The sequence below is a fragment of the Cucurbita pepo genome, chromosome 1 (genome assembly GCF_057944985.1).
Source record: "Cucurbita pepo subsp. pepo isolate OVF chromosome 1, ASM5794498v1, whole genome shotgun sequence".
NCBI classification, from domain to species: Eukaryota; Viridiplantae; Streptophyta; class Magnoliopsida; order Cucurbitales; family Cucurbitaceae; genus Cucurbita; species Cucurbita pepo.
Window position 1 is genome coordinate 9080732 of NC_141798.1, and position 20130 is coordinate 9100861.

The window sequence follows — 20130 nt, forward strand, 5'->3', positions numbered from 1 at the left end:
TCTTGCTTTCAAAACTGTCTTTCGAAATCTTTCGGACTCGTTTTCTAAAACTCTCTTCTTAAACCAGGGCCAGAGGCTTGAGCATACGTCGCTTGGTCGTAGGTGATGCAAGAACGAATAGACTTAACTAACTTATTGCTGGAAAGTGAGTGCCGCACAATCGCAAGTCCGTTGCCATCAAAGTGCGATTGTGACAAGTGGCGGACTGAGTTGAGTTAATTATTTAGTAAAATGGTAAAATAAAAATGTCTTTTATATATATATAGGCATTTTATGAATATTTGTATATTAGGAATAAAATGTATAGTTTCTATTATAGATACCTGGCTAAGTTTTTAATCGTAAGCAATTTCAAATAATTTGGTATCAGAGTGAAGTTGGTATAGGCGGTAGGGTCTTCTAGAAGCATTAGTATGCTTTGTGGTTGTAGTTTTACTATGTGGTTGTGTTTGGTATTATTGAGGTATTATCAACACAATGGATCTCCAGTCACGGGAGGAATTAAGAAACTAAACAATATTAACTACAACATGTGGGTAACATGCATGACGTCGTATCTACGAGAACAAAACGATTACGAGGTTGTTGATAAAAGCAAAATTACGCCTCTAGAAGAGGAACATAACGGTGTCTTGCGCAAATGAAGAATAAAGGCAGACAAGGTAATGTTGTCTTAAAAACCTGAGTCAAATAAGATATACTGAAACACGTTCAGGATGACAAGATGTCGAAATAAGCATAGGACACGTTCGGGATAACAAGATGCCGAAAGAAGTATAAGACACGTTCGGGATGACGAGACGGTAAGTTATGGAGAACGAATTGTTAACAATCTCACAACGCAACATGATAATTGCTTAGTACTTTCACATAGTCAGGTCAATCTATTAGAAGATTACTGGACTAGATTTAGAGTTCATCATCGAATATGCTCAAATGAAGAGAATCATTATCAAATCAACTACTTATACAATTTGAAAATTTAACAGATAGTCAATAAGTCATGACTAAGCAAGTGGGAGATATCTGAATAATGATGTAGAAACACTCTACACAAATAAAAGTCGGAGCAACAATAAGTCGTCCACCAAAAGTGTATACAAAAATGCTGACAAAAGAACAAAACCATCAAGAAACTGCACAACAACGTTAGAGAGCTTGGAAAAGCGATAACAATAATTATAAAGATGAGAGATTTGAAGGCATTTGCTGCATTTCAAAAGCTTTTAATAATGTTGCACAATTCTTTGCCACGATATTCCATGTAACGACTGGCTTTTCCTTTCGGGTTTCCCCTCAAAGTTTTAAAACGCGTGCGTCTAATAGGGGAAGGTTTCCACACCCTTATAAAGGTGTTTTGTTCTCCTCTCCAACTAATGTGGGACATCACAATCCACCTCCTCTCGGGGCCAGCGTCCTTGCTGACACTCGTTCCTTTCTCCAATCGATGTGGGACTGCCACCAAATCCACCCCCTTTGGGGTCAGCGTCCTTACTGGCACACCACCTCGTGTCTATCCCCTTTGGGGAACAGCGAGAATGCTGACACATTGTCCAGTGTCTGGCTCTGATACCATTTGTAACGACCCAGATCTATCGCTAGCAGATATTGTCCTCTTTGGGCTTTCCCTTTCATGCTTCCCCTCAAGGCTTTTAAAACACATCTACTAAGGGGAAGCTTTCCACACCCTTATAAAGTGGTTTGTTCATCTCCAACCGATGTGGGACATCACATTCAAGATGTTATCGAAATTAAATATGGCTTGAAGACCACCACCTCGAGTGCATTTAAGCCATCCTCATGGATTTTTTTTTATCATTGTTGACTTTTGACTTCACTCTTTATTTTGCCATATTCAAATAAAATTACATTACAACTATAGATATATATATATATATATATATATATATATATATATATATATATTTTGAAGTAATAAAGTGACTTATTTATTATTAATTTTTTAAAAATTTAAAAGCTAGAATAAATTTGAAAAGAAAGACGACTAAAACTTATTTTAAAAGTCATTAAGTATTTTACTTTATTTTATTAATTTTTAAACATGGGAAGATGAAAATAAATACTTTGACGTGGAGGAAATAAAATAATAAAAAAACATAATTAATTATATGAAAATTAATTTAAAGCTAATTTTTTTTATTACAATAGTTCAAATTCATGGATGAAAACAAGACATTTATAAATAATAATAATAAATAATAAAAAATAAAAAAATAAAAAATAAAAAACATAACATATTTTTTCATATTTTAAAAATAGAATGATATTTAGTTTTCTCGGAAAGGCCGATTGCCAGTCTTCCACCTTCCATTGTTGGGAAGTGCAGCACCCTGGGCTTGGAGAGAGAGAGAGCGACGGAGGCAACAGCCGGCCATCTTCACCACCCACCTTCTGCCATGTCCTCTTGCGTACGCCGGATTCCTCTAACAGGGCCTTTCATCTTCTTCTTCTTCTTCCTCTTTTTCCTTTCTTCCGCGCTTGCTTCTGAGTCGGATCACAAGGTACGCAATTTCCTTATCTTTTGAGCTCATCTACCAAACTCTGCACACCAATGAATTGGCCACTTGATCTCCAAGACCTTCCCGTCTTTCCTCCATTTCTCTTTGGATTCTTTATGTCAGATCCGTCCACATTTTGATGCTTTTGCCGCCGTTTGATTGGTTTCGGGTTTTTGACATTAGTCTGTATTGCCGTTTTATATTTTGTCATTTTGAATGTGTTTGTGTTAGCGCTCTATTGCTGGACTGCCGTATTGGATCTCATTTCTGTTTTCATATGTCCATTGGTGCTTCTCACGTTCTAATTTAACCCGCGAACTGTCAATTTGCGGCGGAGGTAGGCGTATATAAGAATATTTCTTTAACTATCCAGCTGATATTGGTTCGACGGTGTCCAGATCAAAGCAGCAGGAACGGAGTCTCTAGCAGTGATGAAGGATTCTTCACGAGTGTTCTTTTTTTCTTTTAATTCCATAAATTTTTTTAATCCAAACCAAGGGGCCAACTGCTGCAGTTAGACAATTAATTTATTTTGTTCAGATCCAAACTTAGCGTTAAGTCAGTCTGCCGCGAAATCTGTTTACACCTTTGCCGCTCTTTTTCCTGCATAAATTCATCAGTATCCTTCTTATTTGTTCTTAGATTAAATGAAAATGGGTCTTATAGCAGTTCTCGAATAATTTGAATTTGAACCTCTATATGTTATATCCCAGCAATGTTGTAAAGGTACCTTTTCCAATATATATTTCTTTCCCGTAGTTTTACAAGGTTCTGTTATTTAGATTCCATGCTGTTCGTCTGAGCTGGCATTTTCTTTATGTAAAAGAAAGAAGTTCTCCAAAGATCCTGATACTTACAAAAGACAACAACTTTGATTCTTTTTTTAATTCATGCACTACCGGTTTCCCATAACTTTTTGAACGTCACGTTTAGCTGGCTGGATAACATGGTCAACGTGATTATTCTTTTATGTTTTAGTTGTGTTTTAGTGACATCTCCTCCAGCAATTTGTTTGCATAGTGTATATTGATAAAGATGCTGCTTGATATGAACCTTCTCTGTTTTTCGTTTAGTTTAAAGTTTGTGAAGTTTTTTAGTGCTTAAGATTCTAATTCGAGTTGCTTACCCTCCCTTCATAATCATTAATTGCAGTATCAACCAGGGGAATCAGTTGTTCTCTGGGTAAACAAAGTTGGCCCTTATAATAATCCACAAGAAACATATAATTACTATAGCCTTCCATTTTGTCACCCATCTGGGGAATCTGCTCACAAATGGGGTGGTCTTGGTGAGGTCCTTGGTGGAAATGAACTTATTGACAGCCGGATCGAATTAAAGTTTCAGAGTATGCAATATTTCGTGTTATGCTAAATCTGATAAGCTAGACATGGCTATACAGTTTGCTCATTAATATTTTCATGTTGCAGGAAATGTGGACAGAACTACCATTTGTCATCTTGATCTTGATGAAATAACGGTTAAACAATTCAAGGATGCAATCAAGAGCAGTTACTGGCTTGAATTCTTTATGGGTACGATCTGTATAATGTTTTATAGCTATGCTAGCACATACTTGTTTGAATGGTGATATAATTCACTTCGGAAAATTTATTAAAATTGAATTTATCTGTCCATCACAACCTTATTTGCTTGTTGAGGAATAGGCCAGTTAGTTAAACATCTTAATCACTTTCAATTAGAACAATGGAAACTAATTGTCCTAACTTGTTTTTACTACTAAAAACGATACAAATTGGTAAAAGGGGTTTCATCAAATTTCTTTTTAATCTCATTAAAAAAGGTAGAACGGTACCTAATCTCATTAAAAACTCAGAAGAATTTCAATGTTAGACATAAGGAGAGGAGGATATATAGAAGGGAACCTTGCTCGTCATAACTGAACTAAAGCAAGACCGCTTTCAATATTGTTGATCTCCTTTTCTTATTGGCAATAGATTTTTATCTCATATTAGTTTAATTTCATAATGAATTACAACAACTCGATCACCATTTTGATTTTGATGGTAAGCCTTAGGACTCATGTGTAAGTGATTTTGATGAGGGAGTTATCCTTACAATAGTTTCACACATTGTTAAAAGCAAATCCTATTTTTAAGTATGGTTTCTATTTGATCCTTAGATTTCAAATTTTTACTATATTACCTCTGAGTTTTGAGTTTAGTTTCTATTTGGTCCTAGGTTTCAAGATTTTAGAATTTTAACTTAGTTTAACTTAAAAAAAATTAAATTAAGTAGGATTAAATTAGTTTTCATTAAATTTTTGTCACTGTTAATTTAAAAATTCCACATCATGATTAAATTATTTAGTTGAAAGTTAACATCAAAGGTCAAAGGTGAGCATTTATCGGTAAAATCTTGTAACTTGGGGATTAGAATGGAAACTAAACTCAAAGGTCAAAGATAAAAATATAGTATTTTGAAACATAGGGAACAAATGGAAATCAAACTCAAAATTCATGGACCAAAAAGATCTTTATTTCTTCAAATAAGTAACATGTTACCTCACTAGCTTATAAGCATAGACATTATGGGGTTGGGATGCTCCTCCCCCAAGGGACCAAATGGAAATCAAACTCAAAATTCATGGACCAAAAAGATATTTTTTTTCTTTCAAAGAAAAAACATGCTCCCCCCCCCAGATAGACACTCTCAAGTTTTTCCATGCCATCTCAACGTTGTATTCTTTGGCCCAGAAAAAAAAATTATTTGACAGTTAGGTAATAAGAAATGAGCAGAATGTGTTGAATTGGATCTTAACTTCAATTAGCAACAAACTGCAGCTTACAATCAATTGTTTCTTTTGCCTCTTTTCTTTTCCTCCAGGTTATATCTAGTTGTAGCCTTGTGATCTTGATTCTTTATTGTAAAACTGACTCTTGTTTTATGTATATGTTTTTTTCTTATTCTTTTCATGCCAAATACAAGTTCAGATGATCTGCCTTTATGGGGTATGTTCTCTGCCTGCTGCAGTTTGTTCAATTGGAGAGTTCTTATATTAGTTGATGGCTTGCTGAAATTTTGTTTTGCACTGTTTAGGCTTTGTTGGAGAGCTGCATTCAGACAAGAATAGTGATGATGAAAAACATGTTCTGTACACTCATAAGAATATTATTGTTAAATACAACAAAGACCAGGTTTGTGAAAGTTCAAACTTTATACGGACTTTTATTGTGGTACTCGGTCAATTGATTTATAACAGCTAAACTTTTGCCTGTAGATTATTCATGTGAATCTTACTCAAGAAAGCCCAAAGTCCTTGGAGGTTGGAAGATCTTTGGACATGACATATTCTGTCAAATGGATACCTACCAATGTCACTTTTGCCCGCCGCTTTGATATCTATTTGGATTATCCGTTTTTTGAGCACCAGGTATTCTATTGAATTTTAATAAATTTAACCTTTTATTTATTAACTTCTCATCCTGTTCAATTGTAAAAAGGTCATCGCAACAGTTTTAATTAACTTCTCATTTTTACTAAATGCTAAGTTTGCCTGAAAAGGAAAGTCGGCATTCTTCAGAAAATAAAAAAGAAAAATCTTGACCAAAAAGTGTTCAACTTCTATGTTTGGATTCCCAAACAGGATACCTTACTCTCTTGTGCAGTTTCTTTGCTCTTCTGGTCATACTTACGTTCATTGTGCTTATGTTTCCGTTTTAGTTATGTAGCTACTTTGCTTGGCACTCTCTGTTCTATTTTAACCAAGTATGGCACGTGTTTGAATGTGCAGATCCATTGGTTCTCTATTTTTAACTCCTTCATGATGGTCATCTTCCTTACTGGTTTGGTGTCAATGATATTAATGCGGACTCTTAGAAATGACTATGCAAAATATGCTCGGGAGGATGATGATCTGGAGACTCTGGTGATATTCCCTTGCTTTTTTGATCTCTTTCTTTCTTTATATATCTATTTATATCTGTGTGCATACTTGTATATTTATGTTTTCACGTATGCATAGATGTATATATACCTGTTTTTTTTAATATAAATTTTTGCTCCATGTTTGAGAAAATATTTATCTCTTATCAATTCTTTGTGTGTGCATATATTTTGTTTTCAGGAACGGGATGTCAATGAAGAGTCTGGCTGGAAGCTTGTTCATGGAGACGTTTTTAGATCTCCTCGTGGTCTAGTTATTCTTTCAGCTGTTGTGGGCACAGGTGCTCAGCTTGCAGTACTTGTTCTTCTCGTTATCTTATTGGCAATTGTTGTAATGTTGTATGTCGGGTATGTAATATTTTGCCTTTTTATTATAGTTTGTACCTTTTCTTTACAACGAAGTCAGCATACTTATTGAATTAATAACCATGCAATGTCAAATCTCTCTTGTGCCTTCTCTTTGATTTCATTTCATCTCTTCATTTGTCATGTTTTTCTTGCAACTGTTCCATTTCGATGCAGGAGAGGTGCAATTATCACAACTTTCATTGTATGCTATGCACTTACATCATCTCTATCAGGTTATGTGAGTGGTGGAATGTACTCACGCCATGGTGGTAAGCATTTTATCTACTAATTTTCCTGTTATCCTTCTTTATACTTCAATATATGCTTGAGTATGGTTTCTTATGTGGTTATTTCTTCTGTTACATTCCATCATCAGGTAAAAGTTGGATAAAGTCGATGATCCTCACAGCCTCTCTATTTCCCTTCACATGCTTTGGAATCGGCTTCGTTTTGAACATGATTGCTGTATTCTATGGTTCTTTAGCAGCGATTCCATTTGGCACCATGGTCGTTGTTTTTGTCATTTGGGCTTTCATTTCTTTCCCTCTGGTACTTCTCGGTACAGTTGTTGGAAGAAACTGGAGTGGCACTGCAAACAACCCTTGCCGTGTGAAGACCATCCCTCGTCCAATTCCTGAGAAGAAATGGTACCTCACGCCGTCTGTGGTCTCATTGATGGGTGGATTGTTGCCCTTTGGCAGCATCTTCATTGAGATGTATTTTGTCTTCACATCTTTCTGGAATTACAAGGTGAAGTGCCCTGTTTTTGTGTGCATGTGGTTGGTTAATTGTGAAAATAGCAAGTTATTAAGTGCAATAGTATGATGAACTTGTCAATTATAGCAATTGATGAGGTGCCAAGGGAATCCACAAAAATTGTCCCAATTAGGTAGAATAAAAATAGGCCTACAAAATTATGTAAAGGACAGAAATAATGCACCTGCATAACCCAAACATCTAAGTCAAATTCTGAATTTCTTCCATGACTGCGCTTTATCTTAAAATACTCTTTAGTTCATTCCTACCCAAACCTCTCAAGCAGGCACCCTCATAGAGTTAAACCAAAAGACCTTGGGACTTGACTTTGTAGTCATGACCATGAAGACAACGCAGAAAGTATAGTTTTGAATCTGCATGTAAATTGAACATGATGTGTGATACGATCATGCAATTATCCCTCCAAGATGTTTGTAATTTTCTATTAGTTGAATGGCCTAAATATAACAATTATTTTTACATATAATTGTTGCAAGAACCCATACATCAATTTTCTTTTTGGTTCTTCCTGTCTAATTTTTTTCGAGACTTCTTAGGATTGAGAGTAACAATGATTTTTCCAGAAGAAAGATAGGCTAGGTAGAAGGTTTTTGGATTATTTACGTTTGCAGCACACTGTCTTATGCTGGAGCATATCCCATCATTTTTCTGCACATACTTGATCTTTATTATAGAACTTGATTGGAATTGCTTCTCACAAGGTCTCTAGTTAGGTTGCGGTGTTGCTCAAAAAGCTCACTCCGTTTGCTTCCTTTTTGTACTTTCGAGCAGTAATGTATCGTTGTTTCTTATCATAAGAAATAACGACCGAAAAAATTATTTGACATTGCTGGTGTTGGTGGAAATAGTTGCATAAAATTTATTGGAAGCGTTACAACTGATTTGCCTCGTGTCGAACATGATTTTTTTAAAGTTATTAACATTCCATTCTTGTCAGCAGGTGTACTATGTCTATGGCTTTATGCTGCTGGTTTTTCTGATTCTCATTATTGTTACAATTTGTGTCACAATCGTTGGGACATACTTCTTGCTCAATGCTGAGAACTATCACTGGCAGTGGACTTCTTTCTTCTCTGCTGCATCAACCGCTGTTTATGTGTACTTATACTCAATATACTACTACTATGTTAAGACAAAGATGTCAGGCTTCTTCCAGACCAGCTTCTATTTTGGATATACCTTGATGTTCTGTCTTGGATTAGGAATTTTATGCGGTGAGTTGTTGCATACTTCTCTAAATTTCAGCAACTTTTTGAATCCGCTTTTTAATCTTCTGTTTTCTAAATTACATGTTCTATAAATTATTTTTACTTCCACTACAGACTGCTGTGGATTTTATACTTGTTAACATTTTATTGTTTGCCTCTGGTATTCTTTAAGATGAGCACGTTTCTTTAGCACGGTATCGATCGAACCCAGGTGATTAATTTTCTGAATGTGCAGGAGCTGTGGGCTACCTTGGCTCCAACTTGTTCGTGAGGAGGATCTACAAAAACATCAAGTGCGATTAGGGGTTGATACAAGAGAAAAGAAGACCACACTTAGCTTCACTTTCCGCTTCATCGTGTCGATGTTGTTTCGAAAATCCTGAGAGGAAGCGATTGTATCATATAGCAGGCAGGAGATGTCTTCGTGCAAACGCCTGTTGGATTGAACTCACAGGGTTAGTGTTTGTGGGTGCATGGTTTTTATGCATTAGGAGTGCCCAATTTTGTTCTTTTTTTTCTCTTGTGATTCACATTTCCTCGGCTGTAAGTGATATCTCTGTCATGAGAAGGGCAGAGATTGTTTCTTTTTAAGGCTTAGAAAGGTTATATTCATTTTTTCATGCCCTCCCTCTACAGATCTTTGCCCATTTTTTTGGACACAAAGCTCTACTGGAAGGAGTTTCCTTGTGCTTAACTTTACTTAAACAGCTATCACATGTTTTAAAAAAAGATTGTTTTTCTTTCCCTAAATGAGTTATTAAGGATTCTTCGTTCCATATGTTCATTTCGTGAACGCTTTAATTTCTCTATTAATTCGTTAAAATTCGTGCTATTATAAGGGTTCTAAACTCCTTCCTTAGAACACTATTACGTTGGTCATGGGGAAGGGTAGCCCCGACTTTCGTAGGTCTTTGGTTCGACAGGCACATATTTCTATCCATTTTTGTAGAGTAAAGGGGAAGTTGGCAGAGCTTTCTCAACGTTTTAGAAGGGAGACGGGGCTTTTATCTCGAAAAAAAAAAAAAAAAAAAAGTATGGCATCATATTAGGTTGATAGGGAAAACTAAGGTCTTACCTTTACAAAGGGCGCTCCAAGGCCTGCTCTTCTTCCTCCTCTTCTCTTATGAAAGCATTTACTCTTTTCCTTTCTAAAGTTATCCCCCATCTTCCCTCTTTCACTTCATGCTCTCTGACTCTTACTATTTTCAAGAGGTTGGAGTTTTGATCGAACTCTTCATGAGATTCATAGTTGCATTACTTATAGCTTCCTTGTTCGTAGACAAAGCTAATTCGAAATTGTCAACCCAGAGCAAGAAAGAAAGGAGTTAAGGTTGAGTCTTTCCTTGATCTTTGTCTCGTCTCCGAATTATTGGTTGAGTCATAAATTAACATTGATTTCAATTTTTATTTACTTTTTGGAACACTTTAATTCATTTATTAATTTGTTAAAATTTAGTTTAATTGAGTTAAAATTAACCATACAAATATTTAAATACTACCATTATTGTACAAAAAAGGAAAAAAAAAAAAGAGCAAGAAAATGCCTATCATACTGAAGTTGAAAGAAATAAAGAAAGAATTAAAACGGCGTCGTTTAAGATAAACGAGGACCCTCTGTCGCCTTTATACTTCACCCAAAACCCTTCAGAAAATATTTTCCCCAAACCCTCGGTTCTTTGTCCATTACAACTACGGTCTCGAACCAGTTATGGCATTGCATTCACTTCGTCTCCGCCGCACCTTGTCCGCTCTTTCCGGTTTCCACCGCCATGTTTCTTCGACTTCGGCCGTATCTGCTCAAACTAGCCACTCTATTTTATTTACTTCCCCTGTTTCACTATCAAAGTCTCCCGCCATGATCTCACCATGTTGGCCTCTGAGATCATCGTCAATGGCGCTCTCTTACCGGTCATCGTTTGGGAGCAATACCGAAGATGACAAGATAGGGCCCGATACAATACTGTTCGAGGGCTGCGATTACAACCACTGGCTCATCACCATGGAATTCCCTAAGGACCCTAAACCCACTCCTGAGGAGATGGTTCGGACCTACGAAGAAACCTGTGCCAAAGGCTTAAATATAAGGTTTTATTTCTTTTCGACTTTTGTTAAAGCATGAGTTTTAGAACTTACATCCTGCCTCTCTTGCCTCCTTACTCGCTACACGAGAGGCGCAACTTCGTTTGAATTGTCTCTTCAATTATTCATGTCATTATATTTTTGGAACCATTTGAATTTTGACTGTTCTGATTTGCATTTTCTCCTCATTTCAATTTTATGATTGATAAAGTGAAGATATCTCGGTGTGGCTATGCATACTTCTGGTAGGAAATTTATATGCCACTCCCAAGATTATTTAGGATGGATAGTTTTGTTCCTTTACAGTTTTCAATCGCAACGCAGATGCTGCTGATATGAAATGACTCCAAACTATTTTTTATTGAATATTAACGAGTAAACCTGAGTTATATATATCTATCATCACTCAATTTCTTCTATTCTGGTCTCCTAAGTAGCACTATTTTCTCTGTAATATGCTTCCTTCATCATCCTGAATCAAATACTCTCTAAAGTTAACGGGAATTTGATATATTATTTAAGGCAAGAGAGGTGGTGTCACTGTCCAACCCACCATTAACAAATATTGTTTTCTTTGCACTTTCCTTTTCGGGCTTCCCTTCAAGTTTTTTAGAACGTATCTACTAGGGAGAGGTTTCCACATCCTTATAAAGAAGATTTCGTTCTCTCTCCAACCGATGTGGGATCTCACATTTCACTCCTCTTGGGAGCCCAGCGTCATCGCTGGTACACCGCCCGATGCTTGGCTCTGATACCATTTGTAACGGCCCGCCCACTGCTAGCAGATATTGTCATCTTTGGGCTTTCCCTTTCGAGCTTCCCCTCAAGGTTTTTAAAACGCCTCTACTTGGGAGAGGTTTCCACACCCTTATAAGCTTCGTTCCCCTCTCCAACTAATGTGAGATCTCACAGGTGGAGGTTTCATTTCTCATCCTATGTTTTTTTTGTTGTTGGTTGGAGTGTGTAGGCTGGCTTAGTTGATGGAATGTTCATGGTATTATTTATTAATATATGGTAGTATTATGTTACCCACTGTGGACTTGACCAGTACTGAAAAGGTTAAGCTATTATAATTCATATATTTAGGTTATGAGATCAAGTTTTAATGCTACCTCAGGATATTTATCCTCTGGTTTTCTTAACCTTTAGATATCCTATTATAAGATTAGTTATCATGTTGATGCAGGTAACTTGGCCTTTAACACCCATAGATCTTTAAGTTGGTGTATTTTCTGTCTTACCAACCATGGCATCTTCAAGAGAATCTTGCTCTTGTAGCCATCGCATGATCTTATCACATTCTTTATTCTCACTATGTTCACGACAATTTTTACCTTGTTGCTGAAATTTAAACTGATTGAAGCTGCTGTAGCTTAGTATTTTGAGATGATTAAATTTGAAAAAATTGTGCCTCTGTTTAACATTCTTTCCCCAAACCATGAACAGTGTGGAAGAAGCAAAAAAGAAAATGTATGCTTGTAGTACAACAACGTATCAGGGGTTTCAAGCTGTGATGACAGAAGAAGAATCAGAAAAATTTCGCGGTAGTTGCTAAAGACATTTACTTTTCCACCATTCAGATATCATGTTCCATGCTGATTTTCCATATTTGTTTTTCTAGGTTTACCTGGTGTTGTGTTTATATTGCCTGATTCTTACATTGATCCTGTAAACAAGGAGTATGGAGGTATGCAAATTTCCAAATTGACAATGACTAATGTGGGGGGTATACTAAATGTGCCATTTCTTTCTTTGAATTTGGTACTTTATTTTGTAATCATCAGGAGACAAATATATTGATGGAACAATTATACCAAGACCACCGCCCGTTCAATATGGGAGGCAGGGGGGAAGGTATCGTGAACGGAACAGAAATACCGATCAACCGAGATATGATAGGGGGAATAGACCAGCACCGAATTGGCAAGGTAATGCATCCTTCGGTCAACAGGGTTCTATGCAAGGAGATGGACGCAATTTTGGGCCTTCACAGAACTATACACCACAAGGTCCACCCCAAAATTATGGCCCCCCTGGGCCTGGAGAAAGGAGAGATCCTTCACCTATGAACAATTATGCTCCTGAAGGAAGAGATCCCTATCAGGGTGGAAGGGGTCCAATGCCTTCTAATCAAGGAAACTACAACCAATGGGGGCAGGGAAGTCATAACCATGATGTGCAAGGAAATTACCAACCCCAAGGAGGAGCGCAGAGAGGTTATGTACCGCCACCGGGCCAGGGTAATTCTGGTAATGGTTTTAATCCTGCACAGGGTGGAGCTCATGGGCAAGGCGGATATCATGGCCATGGAACAGGAACGCCTTATGGTCAAGGACAGAGTCATGGATCTTATCCAGGCTCGACCGAAGGTCAAAGATTTTCGCAGGGCGATGAAAGAAACATGCAAGGAGAACAACGAAACTACACTCCTGGTGGACAAACATGGAACAACAACCAAGTAAGACATTTTATAATACAGTAAACACTAAATAGTTTGATCCATTCATTTTTCTTACAATGCTAGAATTGGTTGTTAGTAGATAGATGTGTCTCTCTGGAAAAACCTCTGTAAACTGAACCGAAGGTCGATGAACGCCGTTTTTTCTCTCAGAGTTACATGATATGTGTGCTTTAGAGTTCCATTTTAACAACGAAATCTATTGATTTTTTGCAGGGGAGATTTTGAATATTTGATGTGAAGAGACTTAAGAGGAAGGAACCATGAGGCATTCCATTTGTCTCTCGTGTTTCTTGTAGGAAAACAATTAGGGGAAAGCTTTTAGAATTTGTTCTTGTGATGATTTTGCAGGTCTTGTGTTGGGTTATTTTCTTTGCTGTTAGGCTTGCTTCTTCTCCCTCATGGATGTCGTCTTGGAGAACCACTTTCTTTTTATTGCCATGGCTATCATGAAATTTACTTATATAAATTTAGTCTGTTGATTACACTTTATTCTTATAAAGCTGAAGCTGTTTATTATTTTATAAGCACTTTAATAAACTAATCCAATATGTCACCTAAAACCAAGTTCTATGTGGAGTGTAGTTTTTTTTTTTTTTTTTTTTTTTTTAATTTATTATTATAGAAGATAACACTTTATAGATTGAATTTGATTCACACTATGCTTTTAGGTTGAAATGTATCCAAATTTATTGAAAATTTACATTTTGTATAAATATATATTATTTTTATTTTTATTTAATTTCATAATTATTTATTTTTCAACTGCTCTTTAAAATAATATTTAATTATTTGAAAGATAAATTTTAAAATAAAATGTTTGAATAATGAATAAATAAATATTTTATGAACTAACCTTTTAATTTTATTAAACACAAAAAGTTTGAATAAATAACTTGAACCAACTTAACCCAAAAAGTTTAGGGTTGAATTCGGTAAGTTCATTATTTAATAAGTATAGTTTAAGTGAAAATTTACGACCAAAACACAATTATCTTGTCTCATCTCAACCCACTCTTGTTGGTCTTTTTCCTTTCACTTATTTCTATTAATTACTGGTCACGAGATGATAAACAAATGACTGGATCATAATTTGACTTCCACTGTGGTTGGTCTTCTTCCTTTTAATTCACTTATTTCTATTTATCATTTATCGAGTAATTGTGCGAGTCACGAGACAAAGAACAAATGATTGCATAGCGTAGTGGATTAGCATGTCTGATTTTGGATTAGAAGGTTGTGGGTTCAACTCCCACTGTGGTCGGTCTTCCTCCTTTTACTCACTTATTTTTATTTATCGTTTGTCGATTAATTACGCAAGTTCGCCACTAACTGTAGCAGCACCATCCGTGACTCACGAGGCTACGAACAAATGACCGCATAGCGCTGTGGATTAGCGCGTCTGACTTCGGATCAGAAGGTTGTGGGTTTGACTCCCACTGTGGTTGATCTTCTTCTTTTTTATTCACTTATTTTTATTTACCGTTTGTCGATAAATTACGCGAGTTCGCCTCTAACTGTACAAGCACCATCTGCGAGTCATGATGTGACAAACAAATGACCGCATAGCGCAGTGGATTAGCGCGTCTGACTTCGGATCAGAAGGTCGTGGGTTCGACTCCCACTGTGGTCGGTCTTGTTCCTTTTTTGTTCACTTATTTTTATTTACCGTTTGTCGATAAATTACGCGAGTTCGCCTCTAACTGTACCAGCACTGTCTGCGAGTCACAATGTGACAACCAAATGACTGCATAGCGCAGTGGATTAGCGCATCTGACTTTGGATCAGAAGGTCGTGGGTTCGACTCCCACTGCGGTCGGTCTTCTAACTTTTTATTCACTTATTTTTATTTACCGTTTGTCGATAAATTACGCGAGTTCGCCTCTAACTGTACCAGCACCGTCCACGAGTCACGATGCGACAAACAAATGACCGCATAGCACAGTGGATTAGCGCGTCTAACTTCGGATCAGAAGGTCGTGGGTTTGACTCCCATTGTGGTCGGTCTTCTTCCTTTTTTGTTCACTTATTTTTATTTACCGTTTGTCGATAAATTACGCCTCTAACTGTACCAGCACCGTCTGCGAGTCACGATGTGACAAACAAATGACTGCATAGCGCAGTGGATTAGCGCGTCTGACATTGGATCAGAAGGTCGGGGTTCAACTCCCACTGTGGTCGGCCTTCTAACTTTTTATTCACTTATTTTTATTTACCGTTTGTCGATAAATTACGCGAGTTTGCCTCTAACTGTACCAGCACCGTTCGCGAGTCACGATGCGACGAACAAATGACCGCATAGCGCAGTGGATTAGCGCGTCTAACTTCGGATCAGAAGGTCGTGGGTTCGACTCCCACTGTGGTCGGTCTTCTTCCTTTTTTGTTCACTTATTTTTATTTACCGTTTGTCGATAAATTACGCCTCTAACTGTACCAGCACCGTCTGCGAGTCACGATGTGACAAACAAATGACTGTATAGCGCAGTGGATTAGCGCGTCTAACTTCGGATTAGAAGGTCGTGGGTTCGACTCCCACTGTGGTCGGTCTTCTAACTTTTTATTCACTTATTTTTATTTACCGTTTGTCGATAAATTACGCGAGTTCGCCTCTAACTGAACCAGCACCGTCCGCGAGTCATGATGCGACGAACAAATGACCGCATAGCGTAGTGGATTAGCGCGTCTGACTTCGGATCAGAAGGTCGTGGGTTCGACTCCCACTGTGGTCGGTCTTCTTCCTTTTTTGTTTACTTATTTTTATTTACCGTTTGTCGATAAATTACGCGAGTTCACCTCTAACTGTACCAGCACCGTCTGCGAGTCACGATACAACAAACAAATGACTGCATAGCCAGTGGATTAGCGCGTCTGACTTTGGATAAGAAGGTCGTGGGTTCGACTCCCACTGTGGTCGGTCTTCTAACTATTTATTCACTTATTTTTATTTACCGTTTGTTGATAAATTACGCGAGTTCGCCTCTAACTATACCAGCACCGTCTGCGAGTCACGATGCGACAAACAAATGACCGCATAGCGCAGTGGATTAGCGCGTCTGACTTCGGATCAGAAGGTCTTGGGTTCAACTCTCACTGTGGTTGGTCTTCTTCCTTTTTTGTTCACTTATTTTTATTTACCGTTTGTCGATAAATTACGCGAGTTCGCCTCTAACTGTACCAGCACCGTCTGCGAGTCACGATGCGACGAACAAATGACCGCATAGCGCAGTGGATTAGCGCGTCTGACTTCGGATTAGAAGGTCGTGGGTTTGACTCCCAGTCGGTCTTCTTCTTTTTTTATTCACCAATTTTTATTTACAGTTTGTAGATTAATTACGCAAGTTTGCCTTTAACTGTAGAAGCACACTTTGCAACTCACGAAGTGGCAAATAAATGACAGCATAGCGTAATGGATTAGTGTGTCTCACTTCAAATAAGAAGGTCGTGGGTTCGACTCCTATTGTGGGCGTCGGTCTTCTTCCTTTTTTATTCACTTATTTTTATTTACCGTTTGTTGATAAATTACGCGAGTTCGCCTCTAACTGTACCAGCACCGTCCGCGAGTCACGATGCGACGAACAAATGACCGCATAGCGCAGTGGATTAGCGCGTCTGACTTCGGATCAGAAGGTCGTGGGTTCGACTCCCACTGTGGTCGGTCTTCTTCCTTTTTTATTCACCAATTTTCATTTACCGTTTTTAGATTAATTACCCAAGTTTGCCTTTAACTGTAGAAGCACACTTTGCGACTCACAAAGTGATGTATAAATGACTGCATAGCGCAATGGATTAATGTGTCTAACGTCGAATAAGAAGGTCGTTGTGGGTTCGACTCCCACTGTAGTCGTCGGTCTTCTTCGTTTTTTATTCACCTATTTTTATTTACCGTTTTATCAATAAATTACGCGAGTTCGCCTCTAACTGTACAAGCACCATCCGCGAGTCACGATGTGACGGACAAATGACCGCATAGCGCAGTGGATTAGCGCGTCTGACTTCGGATCAGAAGGTCGTGGGTCCGACTCCCACTGTGGTCGGTCTTCTTTCTTTTTTATTCACCTATTTTTATTTACCGTTTGTCGATTAATTACGCAAGCTTGCCTTAAACTGTAGAAGCACACTTTGCGACCCACGAAGTGACGAACAAATGACCGCATAGCGTAATGGATTAGTGCGTCTGACTTCGAATAAGAAGGTCGTGGGTTTGACTCCCACTGTGGTCGTCGGGTCTTCTTCCTTTTTTATTCACCTATTTTTATTCACCGTTTTATCGATTAATTACGCAAGTTCGCCTCCAACTGTACCAGCACCGTCTGCGAGTCACGAGGCGACGAATAAATGACCGCATAGCGCAGTGGATTAGCGCGTCTGACTTCGGATCAGAAGGTCGTGGGTTCGACTCCCACTGTGGTCGGTCTTCTTCCTTTTTTATTTACCGTTTTTAGATTAATTACCCAAGTTTGCCTTTAACTGTAGAAGCACACTTTGCGACTCACGAATTGACGTATAAATGACCACATAGCGCAGTGGATTAGTGTGTCTAACATTAGATAAGAAGGTCGTTGTGGGTTCCACTCCCACTGTGGTCGTCGGTCTTCTTCATTTTTTATTCACCTATTTTTATTTACCGTTTTATCAATAAATTACGCGAGTTCGCCTCTAACTGTACAAGCACCATCCGCGAGTCACGATGTGATGTACAAATGACCGCATAGCGTAGTGGATTAGCGCGTCTAACTTCGGATTAGAAGGTCGTGGGTTTGACTCCCACTGTGGTCGGTCTTCTTTCTTTTTTATTCACCTATTTTTATTTACCGTTTGTCGATTAATTACGCAAGTTTGCCTTAAACTGTAGAAGCACACTTTGCGACCCACGAAGTGACAAACAAATGACTGCATAGTGTAGTGGATTATTGCATTTGACTTCGGATAAGAAGGTCGCGGGTTTGACTCCCACTGTGGTCGTCGGGTTTTCCTTCCTTTTTTATTCACCTATTTTTATTTACCCTTTTATCGATTAATGACGCAAGTTCGCCTCTAACTGTACCAGGACCGTCTGCGAGTCACGAGGCGACAAACAAATGACCGCATAGCGCAGTGGATTAGCGCGTCTGACTTCGGATCAAAAGGTCGTGGGTTCGACTCCCACTGTGGTTGGTCTTCTTCCTTTTTTATTCACCTATTTTTATTTACCGTTTGTCGATAAATTATGCGAGTTCGCCTTTAACTGTACCAGCACCGTCTGCGAGTCACGATGCGACGAACAAATGACTGCATAGCGCAGTGGATTAGCGCGTCTAACTTCGGATCAGAAGGTCGTGGGTTCGACTCCCATTGTCGTCGGTCTTCTTCCTTTTTTATTTACCGTTTTTAGATTAATTACCCAAGTTTGCCTTTAACTGTAGAAGCACACTTTGCGACTCACAAATTGACGTATAAATGACCACATAGCGCAGTGGATTAGTGTGTCTAACATCGGATAAGAAGTTCGTTGTGAGTTCGACTCCCATTGTGGTCGTCGGTCTTTTCATTTTTTATTCACCTATTTTTATTTACCGTTTTATCAATAAATTACGCGAGTTCGCCTCTAACTGTACAAGCACCATCCGTGAGTCACGATGTGACGGACAAATGACCGCATAGCGCAGTGGATTAACGCGTTTGACTTTGGATCAGAAGGTCGTGGGTTCGACTCCCAATGTGGTCGGTCTTCTTTCTTTTTTATTCACCTATTTTTATTTACCGTTTGTCGATTAATTACGCAAGTTTGCCTTAAACTGTAGAAGCACACTTTGCGACCCACGAAGTGATGAACAAATGACCGCATAGCGTAGTGGATTAGTGCGTCTGACTTCGAATAAGAAGGTCGTGGGTTTGACTCCCACTGTGGTCGTCGGGTCTTCTTCCTTTTTTATTTACCGTTTTATCGATTAATGACGCAAGTTCGCCTCTAACTGTACCAGCACCGTCTGCGAGTCACGAGGCGACGAACAAATGACCGCATAGCGCAGTGGATTAGCGCGTCTGACTTCGGATCAGAAGGTCGTGGGTTCGACTCCCACTGTGGTCGGCCTTCTTCCTTTTCTGTTCACTTATTTTTATTTATCGTTTGTCGATTAATTACGCGAGTTCGCCTCTAACTGTACCAGCATCGTCTGCGAGTCACGAGGCGACGAACAAATGACCGCATAGCGCAGTGGATTAGCGCGTCTGACTTCGGATCAGAAGGTCGTGGGTTCGACTCCCACTGTGGTCGGCCTTCTTCCTTTTCTGTTCACTTATTTTTATTTATCGTTTGTCGATTAATTACGCGAGTTCGCCTCTAACTGTACCAGCACCGTCTGCGAGTCACGAGGCGACGAACAAATGACCGCATAGCGCAGTGGATTAGCGCGTCTGACTTCGGATCAGAAGGTCGTGGGTTCGACTCCCACTGTGGTCGGCCTTCTTCCTTTTCTGTTCACTTATTTTTATTTATCGTTTGTCGATTAATTACGCGAGTTCGCCTCTAACTGTACCAGCACCGTCTGCGAGTCACGAGGCGACGAACAAATGACCGCATAGCGCAGTGGATTAGCGCGTCTGACTTCGGATCAGAAGGTCGTGGGTTCGACTCCCACTGTGGTCGGCCTTCTTCCTTTTCTGTTCACTTATTTTTATTTATCGTTTGTCGATTAATTACGCGAGTTCGCCTCTAACTGTACCAGCACCGTCTGCGAGTCACGAGGCGACGAACAAATGACCGCATAGCGCAGTGGATTAGCGCGTCTGACTTCGGATCAGAAGGTCGTGGGTTCGACTCCCACTGTGGTCGGCCTTCTTCCTTTTCTGTTCACTTATT

General features: G+C 38.7%; 2 protein-coding genes and 22 non-coding genes across 24 annotated transcripts; all 24 read left to right on the plus strand.

Annotated features, from left to right (window-relative positions):
• Nucleotides 1-2306: 2306 nt before the first annotated feature.
• On the plus strand, nucleotides 2307-9375 carry LOC111791522 (transmembrane 9 superfamily member 1). The gene is made up of 12 exons (XM_023672939.2): nucleotides 2307-2522; nucleotides 3672-3864; nucleotides 3947-4051; nucleotides 5471-5488; nucleotides 5577-5674; nucleotides 5758-5910; nucleotides 6271-6405; nucleotides 6604-6770; nucleotides 6945-7039; nucleotides 7147-7520; nucleotides 8488-8761; nucleotides 8991-9375. The coding sequence occupies exons 1-12, from the start codon at nucleotides 2418-2420 to the stop codon at nucleotides 9056-9058; spliced, it is 1785 nt and encodes a 594-aa protein (XP_023528707.2). The 5' UTR covers nucleotides 2307-2417; the 3' UTR covers nucleotides 9059-9375.
• Nucleotides 9376-10401: 1026 nt separating this feature from the next.
• MORF1 (multiple organellar RNA editing factor) lies at nucleotides 10402-13779 on the plus strand. The gene is made up of 5 exons (XM_023662546.2): nucleotides 10402-10840; nucleotides 12281-12378; nucleotides 12456-12521; nucleotides 12619-13292; nucleotides 13509-13779. Exons 1-5 carry the CDS (start codon nucleotides 10464-10466, stop codon nucleotides 13518-13520), a joined length of 1227 nt encoding a protein of 408 aa, XP_023518314.2. The 5' UTR covers nucleotides 10402-10463; the 3' UTR covers nucleotides 13521-13779.
• An 887-nt stretch (nucleotides 13780-14666) lies between these two features.
• On the plus strand, nucleotides 14667-14740 carry TRNAR-UCG (transfer RNA arginine (anticodon UCG)). The gene has a single exon. It is a non-coding gene; the product is annotated as a tRNA-Arg (tRNA).
• A 111-nt stretch (nucleotides 14741-14851) lies between these two features.
• TRNAR-UCG (transfer RNA arginine (anticodon UCG)) lies at nucleotides 14852-14925 on the plus strand. The gene has a single exon. It is a non-coding gene; the product is annotated as a tRNA-Arg (tRNA).
• A 112-nt stretch (nucleotides 14926-15037) lies between these two features.
• On the plus strand, nucleotides 15038-15111 carry TRNAR-UCG (transfer RNA arginine (anticodon UCG)). Its single transcript has one exon. It is a non-coding gene; the product is annotated as a tRNA-Gln (tRNA).
• Nucleotides 15112-15222: 111 nt separating this feature from the next.
• TRNAR-UCG (transfer RNA arginine (anticodon UCG)) lies at nucleotides 15223-15296 on the plus strand. Its single transcript has one exon. It is a non-coding gene; the product is annotated as a tRNA-Arg (tRNA).
• Nucleotides 15297-15584: 288 nt separating this feature from the next.
• TRNAR-UCG (transfer RNA arginine (anticodon UCG)) lies at nucleotides 15585-15658 on the plus strand. The gene has a single exon. It is a non-coding gene; the product is annotated as a tRNA-Arg (tRNA).
• A 104-nt stretch (nucleotides 15659-15762) lies between these two features.
• TRNAR-UCG (transfer RNA arginine (anticodon UCG)) lies at nucleotides 15763-15836 on the plus strand. The gene has a single exon. It is a non-coding gene; the product is annotated as a tRNA-Arg (tRNA).
• A 111-nt stretch (nucleotides 15837-15947) lies between these two features.
• TRNAR-UCG (transfer RNA arginine (anticodon UCG)) lies at nucleotides 15948-16021 on the plus strand. Its single transcript has one exon. It is a non-coding gene; the product is annotated as a tRNA-Arg (tRNA).
• A 296-nt stretch (nucleotides 16022-16317) lies between these two features.
• On the plus strand, nucleotides 16318-16391 carry TRNAR-UCG (transfer RNA arginine (anticodon UCG)). The gene has a single exon. It is a non-coding gene; the product is annotated as a tRNA-Arg (tRNA).
• A 482-nt stretch (nucleotides 16392-16873) lies between these two features.
• On the plus strand, nucleotides 16874-16947 carry TRNAR-UCG (transfer RNA arginine (anticodon UCG)). Its single transcript has one exon. It is a non-coding gene; the product is annotated as a tRNA-Arg (tRNA).
• A 305-nt stretch (nucleotides 16948-17252) lies between these two features.
• On the plus strand, nucleotides 17253-17326 carry TRNAR-UCG (transfer RNA arginine (anticodon UCG)). Its single transcript has one exon. It is a non-coding gene; the product is annotated as a tRNA-Arg (tRNA).
• A 112-nt stretch (nucleotides 17327-17438) lies between these two features.
• On the plus strand, nucleotides 17439-17512 carry TRNAR-UCG (transfer RNA arginine (anticodon UCG)). The gene has a single exon. It is a non-coding gene; the product is annotated as a tRNA-Arg (tRNA).
• Nucleotides 17513-17629: 117 nt separating this feature from the next.
• On the plus strand, nucleotides 17630-17703 carry TRNAR-UCG (transfer RNA arginine (anticodon UCG)). Its single transcript has one exon. It is a non-coding gene; the product is annotated as a tRNA-Arg (tRNA).
• A 291-nt stretch (nucleotides 17704-17994) lies between these two features.
• TRNAR-UCG (transfer RNA arginine (anticodon UCG)) lies at nucleotides 17995-18068 on the plus strand. Its single transcript has one exon. It is a non-coding gene; the product is annotated as a tRNA-Arg (tRNA).
• Nucleotides 18069-18372: 304 nt separating this feature from the next.
• On the plus strand, nucleotides 18373-18446 carry TRNAR-UCG (transfer RNA arginine (anticodon UCG)). The gene has a single exon. It is a non-coding gene; the product is annotated as a tRNA-Arg (tRNA).
• Nucleotides 18447-18558: 112 nt separating this feature from the next.
• TRNAR-UCG (transfer RNA arginine (anticodon UCG)) lies at nucleotides 18559-18632 on the plus strand. Its single transcript has one exon. It is a non-coding gene; the product is annotated as a tRNA-Arg (tRNA).
• A 290-nt stretch (nucleotides 18633-18922) lies between these two features.
• On the plus strand, nucleotides 18923-18996 carry TRNAR-UCG (transfer RNA arginine (anticodon UCG)). The gene has a single exon. It is a non-coding gene; the product is annotated as a tRNA-Gln (tRNA).
• Nucleotides 18997-19108: 112 nt separating this feature from the next.
• Nucleotides 19109-19182, plus strand: TRNAR-UCG (transfer RNA arginine (anticodon UCG)). Its single transcript has one exon. It is a non-coding gene; the product is annotated as a tRNA-Arg (tRNA).
• Nucleotides 19183-19285: 103 nt separating this feature from the next.
• On the plus strand, nucleotides 19286-19359 carry TRNAR-UCG (transfer RNA arginine (anticodon UCG)). Its single transcript has one exon. It is a non-coding gene; the product is annotated as a tRNA-Arg (tRNA).
• Nucleotides 19360-19471: 112 nt separating this feature from the next.
• On the plus strand, nucleotides 19472-19545 carry TRNAR-UCG (transfer RNA arginine (anticodon UCG)). Its single transcript has one exon. It is a non-coding gene; the product is annotated as a tRNA-Arg (tRNA).
• A 112-nt stretch (nucleotides 19546-19657) lies between these two features.
• Nucleotides 19658-19731, plus strand: TRNAR-UCG (transfer RNA arginine (anticodon UCG)). The gene has a single exon. It is a non-coding gene; the product is annotated as a tRNA-Arg (tRNA).
• A 112-nt stretch (nucleotides 19732-19843) lies between these two features.
• TRNAQ-UUG (transfer RNA glutamine (anticodon UUG)) lies at nucleotides 19844-19917 on the plus strand. The gene has a single exon. It is a non-coding gene; the product is annotated as a tRNA-Arg (tRNA).
• Nucleotides 19918-20029: 112 nt separating this feature from the next.
• On the plus strand, nucleotides 20030-20103 carry TRNAQ-UUG (transfer RNA glutamine (anticodon UUG)). The gene has a single exon. It is a non-coding gene; the product is annotated as a tRNA-Arg (tRNA).
• The last annotated feature ends 27 nt before the right edge of the window (nucleotides 20104-20130 follow it).

What these genes read in the sequence shown, in the direction of transcription:
- MORF1 (XM_023662546.2), top strand. Translation starts at nt 10,464, where the DNA reads ATGGCATTGCATTCACTTCGTCTCCGCCGCACCTTGTCCGCTCTTTCC. An exon ending in AGAATCAGAAAAATTTCGCG is followed by an intron (nt 12,379 to 12,455) that starts GTAGTTGCTAAA and finishes TTGTTTTTCTAG; the next exon opens with GTTTACCTGGTGTTGTGTTT. An exon ending in TGTAAACAAGGAGTATGGAG is followed by an intron (nt 12,522 to 12,618) that starts GTATGCAAATTT and finishes TGTAATCATCAG; the next exon opens with GAGACAAATATATTGATGGA.
- LOC111791522 (XM_023672939.2), top strand. Translation starts at nt 2,418, where the DNA reads ATGTCCTCTTGCGTACGCCGGATTCCTCTAACAGGGCCTTTCATCTTC. An exon ending in GTTGTAATGTTGTATGTCGG is followed by an intron (nt 6,771 to 6,944) that starts GTATGTAATATT and finishes ATTTCGATGCAG; the next exon opens with GAGAGGTGCAATTATCACAA. An exon ending in AATGTACTCACGCCATGGTG is followed by an intron (nt 7,040 to 7,146) that starts GTAAGCATTTTA and finishes TTCCATCATCAG; the next exon opens with GTAAAAGTTGGATAAAGTCG.